This window comes from Balaenoptera acutorostrata, chromosome 8 (assembly GCF_949987535.1).
Source record: "Balaenoptera acutorostrata chromosome 8, mBalAcu1.1, whole genome shotgun sequence".
NCBI classification, from domain to species: domain Eukaryota; kingdom Metazoa; phylum Chordata; class Mammalia; order Artiodactyla; family Balaenopteridae; genus Balaenoptera; species Balaenoptera acutorostrata.
This window is the reverse complement of record NC_080071.1, coordinates 43,104,361-43,119,057: the sequence shown is the minus strand read 5'-3', so window position 1 is coordinate 43,119,057 and position 14,697 is coordinate 43,104,361. Positions and strand designations below refer to the sequence as shown.

General features: G+C 36.0%; 1 protein-coding gene across 3 annotated transcripts in view; it reads right to left on the bottom strand.

Annotated features, from left to right (window-relative positions):
• DNAJC10 (DnaJ heat shock protein family (Hsp40) member C10) overlaps nucleotides 1-14,697 on the bottom strand; it is a 62,851-nt gene that overhangs the window by 35,549 nt on the left and 12,605 nt on the right. For all 3 annotated transcript variants that reach the window (XM_028168586.2, XM_007190375.3, XM_028168585.2), the window contains 2 exons: nucleotides 14,152-14,245; nucleotides 12,986-13,063 (listed from right to left, as the gene is read on the bottom strand). In XM_028168586.2, the coding sequence (XP_028024387.1) occupies nucleotides 12,986-13,063; nucleotides 14,152-14,245 (172 nt within the window). The remainder of the gene's footprint in view (nucleotides 1-12,985; nucleotides 13,064-14,151; nucleotides 14,246-14,697) is intronic.

Here is a 14,697-nt window from a genome sequence, read left to right as displayed (position 1 = left end):
AGAGACCTACAGGATAATATCAAGCAGTGGTACCCAATGTTTTTGGCACCAGGGACCGGTGTGGAAAGCAATTTTTCCACCGACGGGGGTGGGGTGGGGGGATGGTTCAGGTGGTAATGTGAGTGAGGGGGAGCGATGGGAAGTGGGCAGATGAAGCTTTGCTCACTTGTCCGCTGCTCACTTCCTGCTGTGTGGCCCGGTTCCTAACAGGCCATGGTGGTTGGGGATCTCTGATATAAAGCATGCCAACCTATGCATGATAGGGATTCCAGAAGTGGAATAGAGAAAAAGGGATGGAAAGTGTATTTGAAGAAATTATGGCTGAAAACTTCCCAAACCTAAAGAAGTAAACAGATATACAGGTACAGGAAGCACAGAGGGTCCCAAACAGACCTACACCAAGACATATGATAATAAAAATGGCAAAAGTTAAAGACAGGGTTCTAAAGGCAGCAATAGAAAAACAAAAGAGTTACTTACAAGGGAACTGCCATAAGACTATCAGTTGATTTATCTACAGAAACACTGCAGGCCAGAAGGGACTGGCAGGATATATTCAAAGTCCTGAAAGGGAAAATTCTACAACCTAGGATAATCTACCCTGTAAGATTATCATTAGAATAGAAGGAGATAAAGAATTTCTCAGGGGACTTCCCTGGTAGTCCAGAGGTTAAGACTCTGCACTTCCACAGCAGGGGCATGGGTTTGATCCCTGGTCAAAGAACTAAGATCCTGCATGCCACGTGACGTGGCCAAAAAAAAAAAAATCATTAGAGAGAAAAGAAGCAAGACTCTATAGGAAAGAGAAAATCACAACCTCAAAGTAAGTCACTTAAATAAGCCAGTACACAAATTTAAAAAAAAAAATCAAAAAATTTCTGTGAACGTGATAACCACAATGAACAGCAAAAGGATGAACATGAAGACGTAAAAGGGGACATCAAAAATCATAAGATATGGGGAGTAAGAAAATGTGTATATATTTTTTTCCTAGAATATATTTGAGTCTATATGACTACCAGTCTAAGGCAAGCAGAAATAGGAAGGGTTAACATGCTAGAAAAGCAGGGTAACCACAAATCAAAAACATACAATAGATTCACAAAAACCAAAAGGAAAAGAACACAAGTATAATACAAAAGAAAATCATAAAACCACAAAAGGGTCATACATTTACAATGCTTGGTGTCAGTTTATTTATCTCTTGTAAAAATAAAATACAGTGTGCATGTGTGAAAAAAAAAACCACAAAAGGGAAAACAAAGAGACAAAGAAGAAATATAAAATCAATGGGAAAACAAGGTTTAAAATGGCAATAAATACATATCTATCAATAATTAACTTAAATGTTAAAGGATGAAATGCTCCAATCAAAAGACACAGAGTGGAAGACTGGCTAAAAAAAAACAAGAGCCTAAAATATGCTACCTACTAGACACCCACTTTAGGGCAAAGGACACACATAGATTGAAAGTGAGGGGACAGAAAAAGATGTTTCACACAAAAGGAAATGATAAGAAAGTAAGAGTTGCAATGCTCATATCAAACAAGATAGATTTTTAAAAAAAGGTCATAAAGAAGGATAAAGAAGGACACTATATAATGATAAAAGGATCAATACAAGAGGACTTCACACTCATCAACATACATACACCTAATACAGTAGCACCCAAATACATAAAACAAATATTAAGAGATAAAGGTAGAAACTGATAGGACTACAACAGTAGTACGAGACGTTAACACCACACTCACATCAATGCACAGATCTTCCAGACAATCAATAAGGCAACAGAGACCCTACATAATATAACAGAACAGCTAGACTTAATTGATATTTTCAGGACATTACATCCAAAAAAAATCAGAATACACATTCTTTCCAAGTGCACATGGAGCATTCTCTAGGACTGACCACGTACTAGGGCACAAAACAAGCCTCAACAAATTTAAGAGTATAGAAATTATCTCAAGCATCTTTTTTTTTTTTTTTAATTAATTAATTTATTTATTTTTGGCTGTGTTGGGTCTTCGTTTCTGTGCGAGGGCTTTCTCTAGTTGCGGCGAGTGGGGTGCGAGACTCTTCATCGCGGTGCGCGGGCCTCTCACTGTCACGGCCTCTCTTGCTGCGGAGCACAGGCTCCAGACGCGCAGGCTCAGTAATTGTGGCTCACGGGCTTAGTTGCTCCGCGGCATGTGGGATCTTCCCAGACCAGGGCTCAAACCCATGTCCCCTGCATTGGCAGGCAGATTCTCAACCACTGCGCCACCAGGGAAGCCCCTCTCAAGCATCTTTTTTGACCACAATGAAATGAAAGTAGAAATTAACCACAAAAAAACGAAATGAGAAAAAAATGATTACATGGAGACTAAACAACATGCTACTAAAAAACCAATGGGTCAACAATGAAATCAAAGAGGAAATTACAAAATACCTTGGGACAAATGACAATGCAAACACAATGATACAAAATCTCTGGGATGCAGCAAAAGCAGTTCTTAGAGTGAAGTTCATAGTGATACAGGCCTTCCTCAAAAAACAAGAAAAATCTCAAATAAACAAACTAACCTACCACTAAAAAGAATTAGGAAAAGAACAACAAAACCTAAAGTCAGCAGAAGGAAGGAAATAATAAAGATCTGAGAGGAAATAAATAAAATAGAGATTAAAATAATTTTAAAAAATCAATAAAACAAAGAGCTGGTTCTTTGAAAGAGTAAAGAAAATAGAAAAACCCCTGGCCAGGCACACCAAGAAGAAAAGAAAGAGAACGCAAATAAACAAAATAAGAAATGCAAAAGGAGAAATCTCAACTGATACCACAGAAATACAAAATACTATGAACAATTATATACCAACAAATTGGACAACCTAGAAGAAATGGACAGGTTTCTAGAAACATACAGCCCAGCAAAACTGAATCAAGAAGAAATAGATAATTTGAAAAGACCAATCATTAGAAGTGAAAGAGAATATGTAATTAAAAAACTCCCTACAAACAAAAGTCCAGGACCACAGAGCGTCACAGGTGAATTCTCAAACATATGAATTTATACCAACACTTCTCAAACTCTTCCAAAAAACTCAAGAGGAGGGAACACTCCCAAGGACATTCTATGAAGCCACCATCACCCTGTTACCAAAACCAGACAAAGACACAACCAAAAAAGAAAATTACAGGCCAATATCTTTGATAAATATAGATGCAAAAAACCTCAACAAAACATTAGCAAACTGAATCCTACAAAACATAAAAAAGATCATACACCATGACCAAGTGGGATTCATCCTAAATTCACAAGGATGGTTCAACATACACAACTCAATTAATGTGATACACCACATAAATAAAAGAAAAGGCAAAAACCACATGATCATCTAAACAGATGCAGAAACAGCAGTTGACAAAATTCAGCATCCATTCATGACAAAATCTCTTACCAAAGTAGGTACAGAGGGAACATATCTCAAGATAGTAAAATTTATGACACACCTACAGCCAATACAATATTCAATGGTGAAAAGATGAAAGCCTTCCTAAAATCTGGAACAAAACAAGGTTGCAGGGGCTTCCCTGGTGGCGCAGTGGTTGAGAATCTGCCTGCTAATGTAGGGGACATGGGTTCAAGCCCTGGTCTGGGAAGATCCCACATGCCGTGGAGCAACTAGGCCCGTGAGCCACAACTACTGAGCCTGCGCGTCTGGAGCCTGTGCTCTGCAACAAGAGAGGCCGCGATAGTGAGAGGCCCGTGTACCGCGATCAAGAATGGCCCCCACTTGCCGCAACTAGAGAAAGCCCTCACACAGAAACGAAGACCCAACACAGCCAAAAATAAATAAATTAATAAAAAAACCCAGACAAACAAAAAAACAAGGATGCCCACTCTCACCTCTTCCATTCAACATAGTATTGGAAGTCCTAGCCATAGCAATCAGACAAGAGAAAGAAATAAAAGATATGCAAATTGGAAGAGCTAAAATTGTCATCATATGCAGATATGATACTATATATAAATAACCCTAAAGACACCACACAAAAACTACTAGAACTGATAAACAAATTCATCAAGGTAGCAGGATACAAGGGCAACATACAGAGAAGCAAGACGAACTACAATCCTGCAGCATGTGGAACAAAAACCACATTCACAGAAAGAAAGACAAAATGAAAAGGCAGTGGACTATGTACCAGATGAAAGAACAAAATAAAACCCTAGAAAAACAACTAAATGAAATGGAGATAGGCAACCTCCCAGAAAAAGAATTCAGAATAATGATAGTGAAGATGATTCAGGACCTCGGAAAAAGAATGAAGGCAAAGATCAAGAAGATGCAAGAAATGTTTAACAAAGACCTAGAAGAATTAAACAAACAAACAGAGACAAACAATACAATATCTGAAATGAATAATACACTAGAAGGAATCAATAGGAGAATAACTGAGGCAGAAGAATGGATAAGTGACCTGGAAGACAGAATGGTGGAAATCACTGCTATGGAACAGAATAAAGAAAAAAGAATGAAAAGAAATGAAGACAGCCTAAGAGACCTCTGGGACAACACTAAGTGCACCAACATTTGCATTATAGGGGTCCCAGAAAAAGAAGAGAGAGAGAAAGTACCTGAGAAAATATCTGAAGAGATTATAGTTGAAAACTTCCCTAACACGGGAAAGGAAATAGCCACCCAAGTCCAGGAAGTGCAGAGAGTCCCAGGCAGAAGCAGCGCAAGGAGAAACATGCTGAGACACATATTAATCAAACTGACAAAAATTAAAGACAAAGAAAAATGATTAAAAGCAACAAGAGAAATATGGCAAATAACATACAAGGGAACTCCCATAAGGTTAACAGCTGATTTCTCAGCAGAAACTCTACAAGCCAGAAGGGAGTACCAAGATATATTTAAAGTGATGAAAGGGAAGAACCTACAACCAAGGTTACTCTACCTGGCAAGGATCTCATTCAGATTCAACAGAGAAACCAATAGCTTTACAGACAAGCAAAAGCTAAGAGAATTCAGCACCACCAAACCAGCTCTACAACAAATGCTAAAGGAACTTCTCTAAGTGGGAAACACAAGAGAAGAAAAGGACCTACAAAAACAAACCCAAAACAATTAAGAAAATGGTCATAGGAACATAGATACCAATAATTACCTTAAAAGTGAATGGACTAAATGCTCCAACCAAAAGACACATGCTTGCGGAATGGATACAAAAACAAGACCCATATATATATGCTGTCTACAAGAGACCCACTTCAGACCTAGGAACACATACAGACTGAAAGTGAGAGGATGGAAAAAGATATTCCATGCAAATGGAAATCAAAAGAAAGCTGGTGTAGCAGTACTCATATCAGATAAAACAGACTTTAAAAATAAAAAATGTTACAAGACACAAGGAAGGACACTACATAATGACCAAGGGATCAATCCAAGAAGAAGATGTAACAATTATAACTATATATGTACCTAACATAGGAACACCTCAATACATAAGGCAAATACTAACAGCTATAAAAGGTGAAATCGACAGTAACACAATAATAGTGGGGGACTTTCACACCTCACTTACACCAATGGACAGATCATCCAGACAGAAAATTAATAAAGAAACACAATCTTTAAATGACACAATAGACCAGATAGATTTAACTGATATTTACAGGACATTCCATCCGAAAACAGCAGATTACACTTTCTTCTCAAGTGCACACGGAACATTCTCCAGGATAGATCACATCTTGGGTCACAAATCAAGCCTTGGTAAATTTAAGAAAACTGAAATCATATCAAGCATCTTTTCTCACCACAACGCTATGAGATTAGAAATGAATTACAGGGAAAAAAAGTAAAAAACACAAACACATGAAGGCTAAACAATACGATACTAAATAACCAAGAGATCACTGAAGAAATCAAAGAGGAAATCAAAAAATACCTAAAGACAAATAACAATGAAAACACGACAATCCAAAACCTATGGGATTCAGCAAAAGCAGTACTAAGAGAGAAGTTTATAGCTATACAATCCTACCTCAAGAAACAAGAAAAATCTCATATAAACAATCCAACCTTACAACCTAAAGGAACTAGAGAAAGAAGCACAAACAAAACCCATAGTAGAAGGAAAGAACTCAAAGATCAGAGCCGAAATAAATGAAAGAGAAACAAAGAAAACAATAGCAAAGATCAACAAAACTAAAACATGGTTCTTTGAGAAGATAAACAAAATTGGTAAACCTTTAGCCAGACTCATCAAGAAAAAGAGGGAGGGGACTCAAATCAATAAAATTAGAAATGAAAAGGGAGAAGTTACAATGGACATCACAGAAATACAAAGCATTGTAAGAGACTACTACAGGCAACTCTATGCCAATAAAATGGACAACCTGGAAGAAATGGACAAATTCTTAGAAAGGTATAACCTTCTAAGACTGAACCAGGAGGAAATAGAAAATGTGAACAGGCCAATCACAAGTAATGAAAGTTATTACACAAATAACTGTGACTAAAAATCTTCCAAGAAGCAAAAGTCCAGGACCAGATGGCTTCACAGGTGAATTCTATCAAATATTTATAGAAGAGCTAACACCCATCCTTCTCAAACACTTCCAAAAAATTACAGCGGAAGGAACACTCCCAAACTCATTCTATGAGGCCACCATCACCCTGATGCCAAAACCAAACAAAGATACTACAAAAAAGGAAATTATAGACCAATATCACTGATGAATATGGATGCAAAAATCCTCAACAAAATACTAGCAAACAGAATCCAACAACACATTAAAAGGATCATACACCAGGATCAAGTGGGATTTACCCCAGGGATGCAAGGATTCTTCAATATATGCAAATCAATTAATGTGATACACCATATTAACAAACTGAAAGATAAAAACCATATAATCATCTCCATAGATGCAGAAGAAGCTTTCGACAAAATTCAACACCCATTTATGATAAAAACTCTCCAGAAAGTAGGCAAAGAGGGAGCCTACCTCAACATAATAAAGGCCATATATGACAAACCCACAGCCAACATTGTTCTCAATGGTGAAAAACTGCAACCATTTCCTCTAAGATCAGGAACAAGACAAGGTTGCCCACTCTAACCACTATTATTCAACACAGTTTTGGAAGTTTTAGCCACAGTAGTCAGAGAAGAAAAAGAAATAAAAGGAATCCAAATCAGAAAAGAAAAAGTAAAACTGTCACTGTTTGCAGATGACATGATACTATACATAGAGAATCCTGAAGATGTCACCAGAAAACTTCTAGAGCTGATCAATGAATTTGGTAAAGTTGCAGGATAGAAAATTAATGCACAGAAATCTCTTGCATTCCTATACACTAACAACGAAAGCCCAGAAAGAAAAATTAAGGAAACAATTCCATTCACCATTGCAACAAAAAGAATAAAATACCTAGGAATAAACCTACCTAAGAAGGTAAAAGATCTGTACTCAGAAAACTGTAAGACAGTGATGAAAGAAATCAAAGATGACAAAACAGATGGAGAGATATACCATGTTCTTGGATTGGAAGAATCAATATTGTGAAAATGACTATACTACCCAAAGCAATCTACAGATTCAGTGCAATCGCTATCAAATTACCAATGGCATTTTTTTACAGAACTAGAACAAAAAATCTTAAAATCTGTATGGAGACACAAAAGACCCCGAATAGCTAAAGCAATCTTGAGGGAAAAAAATGGATCTGGAGGAATCAGACTCCCTGACTTCAGACTATACTACACACCTACAGTCATCAAGACACTATGGTACAGGCACAAAAACAGAAATATAGATCAAAGGAACAGTATAGACAGCCCAGAGATAAACCCACGTACCTATGGTCAACTAATCTATGACAAAGGAGGCAAGGACATACAATGGAGAAAAGACAGTGTCTTCAATGAGTGGTGCTGGGAAAATTGGACAGCTACATGTAAAAGAATGAAATTAGAACACTCCCTTACACCATACACAAAAATAAACTCAAAATGGATTAGAGACCTAAATGTAAGACCAGGCACTATAAAACTCTTAGAGGAAAAGATAGGAAGAACACTCTTTGACATAAATCACAGCAAGATCTTTTTGGATCCACCTCCTCGAGTAATGGGAATAAAAACAAAAATAAACAAATGGGACCTAATGAAACTTCAAAACTTTTGAACAGCAAAGGAAACCATAAACAAGATGAAAAGACAATCTTCAGAATGGGAGAAAATATTTGTAAACGAATCAATGGACAAAGGATTAATCTCCACAATATATAAACAGCTCATGCAGCTCAATATTAAAAAAACAAACAACCCAATCCAAAAATGGGCAGACGACCTAAATAGACATTTCTCCAAAAAAAACATACAGATGGCCAAGAGGCACATGAAAAGCTGCTCAACACCACTAATTATTAGAGAAATCCAAATCAAAACTACAGTGAGGTATCACCTCACACCGGTTAGAATGGGCATCATCAGAAAATCTACAAACAGCAAATGCTGGAGAGCGTGTGGAGAAAAGGGAACCCTCTTGCACTGTTGGTGGGAATGTAAATTGACACAGCCACTATGGAGAACAGTATGGAGGCTCCTTAAAAAACTAAAAATAGAACTACCATATGACCCAGCAATCCCACTACTGGGCATATTCCCAGAGAAAACTGTAATTCAAAAAGACACATGCACCCCAACGTTCAGTGCAGCACTATTTACAATAGTCAGGTCATGGAAGCAACCTAAATGCCCAGTGACAGACGAATAGATAAAGAAGATGTGGTACATATATACAATGGAATATGACTCAGCCATAAAAAGGAACGAAACTGGGTCATTTGTAGAGATATGGATGGACCTAGAGACTGCATACAAAATGAAGTCAGAAAGAGAAAAAGGAATATCGTATATTCATGCATATGTGAAATCTAGAAAAATGGTACAGATGAACCAGGTTGCAAGGCAGAAATAGAGACACAGATGTAGAGAACAAACGTATGGACACCTAGCAGGGAAAGCAGGGGTGGGGGCTGGTGGTGGGATGAATTGGGACATTGGCACTGACGTATATACACTAATATGTATAAAAGAGATAACTAATAAGAACCTGCTGTATAAAAAAAAAATTTTAAAGTAACATACAGATATCGGTTGCATTTCTTCACACCAACAATGAAATATCAGAAAGAGAATGTAAAAAACCAATACCTTTTAAAATCGCAGCCCCAAAATAAACTACTTAGGAATAAACCTGACCAAGGAGGTGAAAGACTTATACGATGAGAACTATGAAACATTAAAAAAGGAAACTGTAGACGATTCAAAAAAATGGAAAGATAACCCATGCTCCTAGATTGGAAAAATTAATATTGTTAAAATGGCCATACTACCCAAAGCAATCTACAGATTTAATGCAATCCCTATCAAATTACCCATGACATTTTCACAGAATTAGAATAATCCTAAAATTCATATGGAACCATAAAAGAGCCAGAGTTGCCAAAGCAATCCTGAAGAAAAAGAACAAAGCAGGAGGCATAACCCTCCCAGACTTCAGACAATACTACAAAACTACAGTAATCAAAGCAGTGTGGTATTGGCACAAAAACAGACATATGGATCAATGGGACAGAACAGAGAGCCCAGAAATAAACCCACACACCTATGGTCAATTAATCTTCAACAGAGGAGGCAAGAATATACAATGGGGAAAAAACAATCTCTTCGGCATGTGGTGTTGGGAAAGTTGGACAGCCACATGTAAATCAGTGAAGTTAGAACACACCCTCTCACCATACACAAAAATAAACTCAAAATGGCTTAAAGACTTAAATATAAGACATGACACCATAAAACTCCTAGAAGAAATCATAGGCAAAACATTTTCTGACATAAATCATACCAGCATTTTCTTAGCTCAGTCTCCCAAGGCAATAAAAATAAAAACTAAAATAAACAAATGGGACCTAATCAAACTTAAAAGCTTTTGCACAGCAAAGGAAACCATAAACAAAAACAAAAAGCCAACCTACAGAATGGGAGAAAATATTTGCAAATGATGCGACCAACAGGGGCTTAATTTCCAAAATACACAAACAGCTCATATAACTCAACAACAAAAACCCAAACAACCAAATTGAAAAATTGGTAGAAGACGTAAACAGACATTTCTCCAAAGAAGAAATACAGATGGCCAGTAGGCACATGAAAAGATGCTCAACATCACAAATTATTAGAGAAATGCAAATCACAACTACAGTGAGGTACCACCTCCAGTCAAAATGGCCATCATTAAAAAGTCTACAAATAGCAAATGCTGGAGAGGGTGTGGAGAAAAGAGAACACTCCAACACTGTTGGTGGGAATGTAAGTTGGTGTAGCCAATACAGAGAACAGAATAGAGGTTCCTCAAAAAACTAAAAACAGAATTACCATATGATCCAGCAATCCCACTCCTGGGCTTATATCCAGACAAAACTCCATTCCAAAAAGACACATGCACCCCTATGTTCACAGCAGCACTATTCACAATAGCCAAGACATGGAAACAACCTAAATGTCCATCGATAGATGAATGGATAAAGAAGATGTGGTACATATATACAATGGAATACTACTCAGCCATAAAAAGAATGAAATAATGCCATTTGCAGCAACATGGATGCAACTAGAGACTATCTACTAAGTGAAGTAAGTCAAAGAGAAAGACAAATACCATGTGATATCACTTATATGTGGAATCTAAAATACAACACAAATGAACCTATGAAACAGAAACAGAATCACAGATATAGAGAACAGACTGGTGGTTGCTAAGGGGGAAGGGGTTGTGGGGGAATGGAATAGGAGGTTGGGGTTAGCAGATGTAAGCTTTTACATACAGAATGGGTAAACAACAAGGTCCTACTGTATAGCACAGAGAACTATGTTCAATATCCTATGATAAACCATAATGGAAAACAATACTAAAAAAAAGAATGTAAATATATGTATAACTGAATCCCTTTGCTATACAGCAGTAATTAACACAACACTGTATATCAACTATACTTCAATTAAAAAAAAAAAAGATTTAAAGACCTAAATATAAGACACGACACCATAAAATTCCTAAGAGAGAACATAGGCAAAACATTCTTGTACATAAATTGTAGAAATATTTTCTTAGATCAATCTCCCAAGGCAAAAGCAATAAAAACCAAAAATAAACAAACAGGACCTAATCAAACTTACAAGCTTTTGCACAGCAAAGAAACCTTCAACAAAATGAAAAGACAACTTAAGGAATGGGAGAAAATATTTGCAAATGATGTGACTGAAATGGGGTTAATATCCAAAATATGTAAGTAGCTCATATGACCAAATTAAAAAAAACAAACCACCCAATCAAAAAATGGGCAGGAACTTCCCTGGTGGTCCAGTGGTTAAGACTCTGTGCTTCCAATGCAGGGGAAGAAGGTTCAGTCCCTGGTTGGGGAAGTAAGATACCACATGCCGTGTTGCATGGTCAAAAAGGAAAAAAAAAAAAAAAAAAAAAGGGCAGAAGACCTAAATAGAGATTTCTCCAAAGAAGACATACAGATGGCCAACAGGCACATTAAAGATGCTCAACATGGCTAATTATTAAAGAAATGCAAGTCAAAACCATGATGAGGTATCATCTCACACCAGTAAGTATGGCTATCATCAAAAAGTCTACAAATAAATGCTGGAAAGGATGTGGAGAAAAGGGAACCCTGCTACACTGTCAGTGGGAATGTAAACTGGTACAGCCACTATGGAAAACAGTATGTGGTTCCTCAAAAAAAAACTAAAAATAGAGCTATCATATGGTCCAGAAATTCCACTCCTGGGTATATATTTGGAAAAGACAAAAACTGTAATTTGAAAAGATACATGCACCCCAATGTTCATAGCAGCACTATTTACAATAGCCAAGACATGGAAACAACCCAAGTGCCCATCAACAGACAACTGGCTTAAGATGTGGTATGGATACAATGGAATATTAGCCATAAAAAAAATGAAATATTGCCATTTGCAGCAACATGGATGGACCCAGAGAATATTATACTTTGTGAAGTAAGTCAGACAGAGAAAGACAAATATATGATATCATTTATATGTGGAATCTAAAAAATAATACAACTCAATCTATTTAATACAAAACAGAAACAGACTTACGGACACAGGAAACAAATTTATGGTTACCAAAGGGGAGAGAGGGAGGAAAGGACAAATTAACAGTGTGGGATTAACAGAAACAAGCTACTTTACATGAAATAGATAAGCAACAAGGATTTACTGTATAGTACAGGGAATTATACCCAGTATCTTATAATAACCTATAATGGAATATATTCCATTATTGGAATATATTGGAATATATTCCACAAAAAAACCAAACTGAATCACTATGCTGTACATCTGAAACTAACACAATATTGTAAATATATACTTCAACTTCAAAAGAAAAAAGGAACTTAATAATTTTATAACCTATGTGTAAAATAATCAAAAAGGAATATTCATTAAATAAAAAAATTATAACTGGGTACAAATTGTATTTTGAAAATAATCAATTATAGAACATACTTAAGACTTTCACTTAATCTAAGGGTACATACTTCCAGTTACAAGATTAATAACTTCTGGGGATCTACTGTACAGCATATAGTGATTATAGCTAACAATACTGTATAAAATACTTGAAAGCTGCTGAAAGAGTAGATCTTAAATGTTCTTGCCCCAAGAAAAAAATGGTAAATAGGTGACAGGATGGAGGTGTTAGCTAATGTTATGGTGGTGGTCATCATTTTGCAACATGTGTTTCAAATCAACAAACTGTACACCTTAAAGTTACAGAATGCTCTATGTCAATTATATCTCAATAAACCTAGGGGAAAAAAAAGACTGTCACCTAAAAATCAAATGTCATGGTCTCTTCATCATAACAAAATAACAAATATTACCTCTTCCTTTGGAACAAAAAGTGATCAGCCAGCCAATACCAGCAGCAAACGCAGTTTGTATGGAGTTAACAAAATTTCCTTAAGAGAAAATAAAGAAAATTTCTGATCATTTACTACTCCATAATGGAAACTGTTTTCTAAATGGGTTTTCCCTTCTAATGTCACCCATTTCCAATCCACTCTGAGTAGTTTTCAGGATTCCTAAAAATCCTCTTGAGCATATCAAATTCCTTCAACTATTTATTTTTTTAAATCACATAAAATCTAAATTCATTATTTCATTAAGAAACGAATTGGCAAGTAAGGCCCCTTGTGATCTGAGCTTTGTCTACCCATACAGCCAGCCATATTCTTCCCCAAGCCACTCTACCCATTACCCATCTTTTTGTTAGATTCATGAAATACTACCAGTTTCCCAAATACAGTGACCTTTTAAGGCTTCCTCTTCACTTTCAAGACAGGTTATATCTGACCTCGTTCAAGAATAATTTTCCTAACCCTTCCTCCTTTCCCCACCTGAGTTCTTTCATATCCTTCATGCTTCCCTAAGCTTACCTCTATCATAATGGTTACTACACTGCATTTTAATGGTTTACTAATGGGGTCCTGGAAGGCAGGGATTATATAGTTTATTACTACAGCCCTAGTATTTAACATAGTTTCAGAGACATAACTGTATTCAATGAATGATATGAGCATCCCTTTAGAAGTAAATACTATCATTTCATGGGTAGTACAGATAATTAAATAACCCACCTAAAGTCACTTGATGAATTCAAAACCTAAGATTAGAAGAGTTTTTAAACTTCAAAATTAAACTGAATACAGGCATGAATTTACTGCCTGATGTAGTATACTTATGAAAGCAATAAAACACTTGGTTTACTAAATATTTAGTTGCACTTTCAAAGTTGCCTTTTCACCTAGCCCCACTTCATACCCATGTCCTACATCAAAATTGTTTTAGCTTATGTATAAATATAGTTAATTTATTAAATGCCTACTATTTAGTAGGGCTCAGAACAAATGACACAATTCCCTTCTAAGAAGCACGGAAAAGATATTTAAAAATTTCAGTATTATGACCAGAACATTGCCACTGAAAAGCTTAAAATACCAATTCAAAGTATCCTTGAAAATCAGGCAAATTATGAAAACAAAATTACCTGTCCACAATTCTGTCACTGTGCTTCTAACATGCTGCATGGCGAAATTCACTAAACTTTCCTTTGATCTGTCACCATGGTATTTCACTGCAGCCTATTTTTTAATTTATAAAAAGAGAAATGTCTTTTACTTTTTCTTTTTAAAACTCATGCCAAATACCTTGATTCTCCATTATTCTGAATAAGTAAGATCTGTCTCTCAATAGTACAGTGTATTTCTAACTGACATGCTAAGAATCTTGATTGTACACATTCCATGTCAGACATTTGAATAATACTATTTATGTTTTTAGTTTCACTTTTATCACTTAACACTGGGGAGAGGAAGGGAAATCAGAACTTTACATTCAATGAGAGAAAACACCTGTAAAATACTTTGTAAATTATAAAGTACAACATGCATATTGGTTAACATGTTCTTTAAGATGGAAACTGAAATTGGAAAACATTTAATTTTGAAATAGAACAAAGACAAAATAATGGCATCTAAAAGTATTCACAGTATAATAAAAAATGTTTATTATGACTAGAGTATAGTTAGATGGC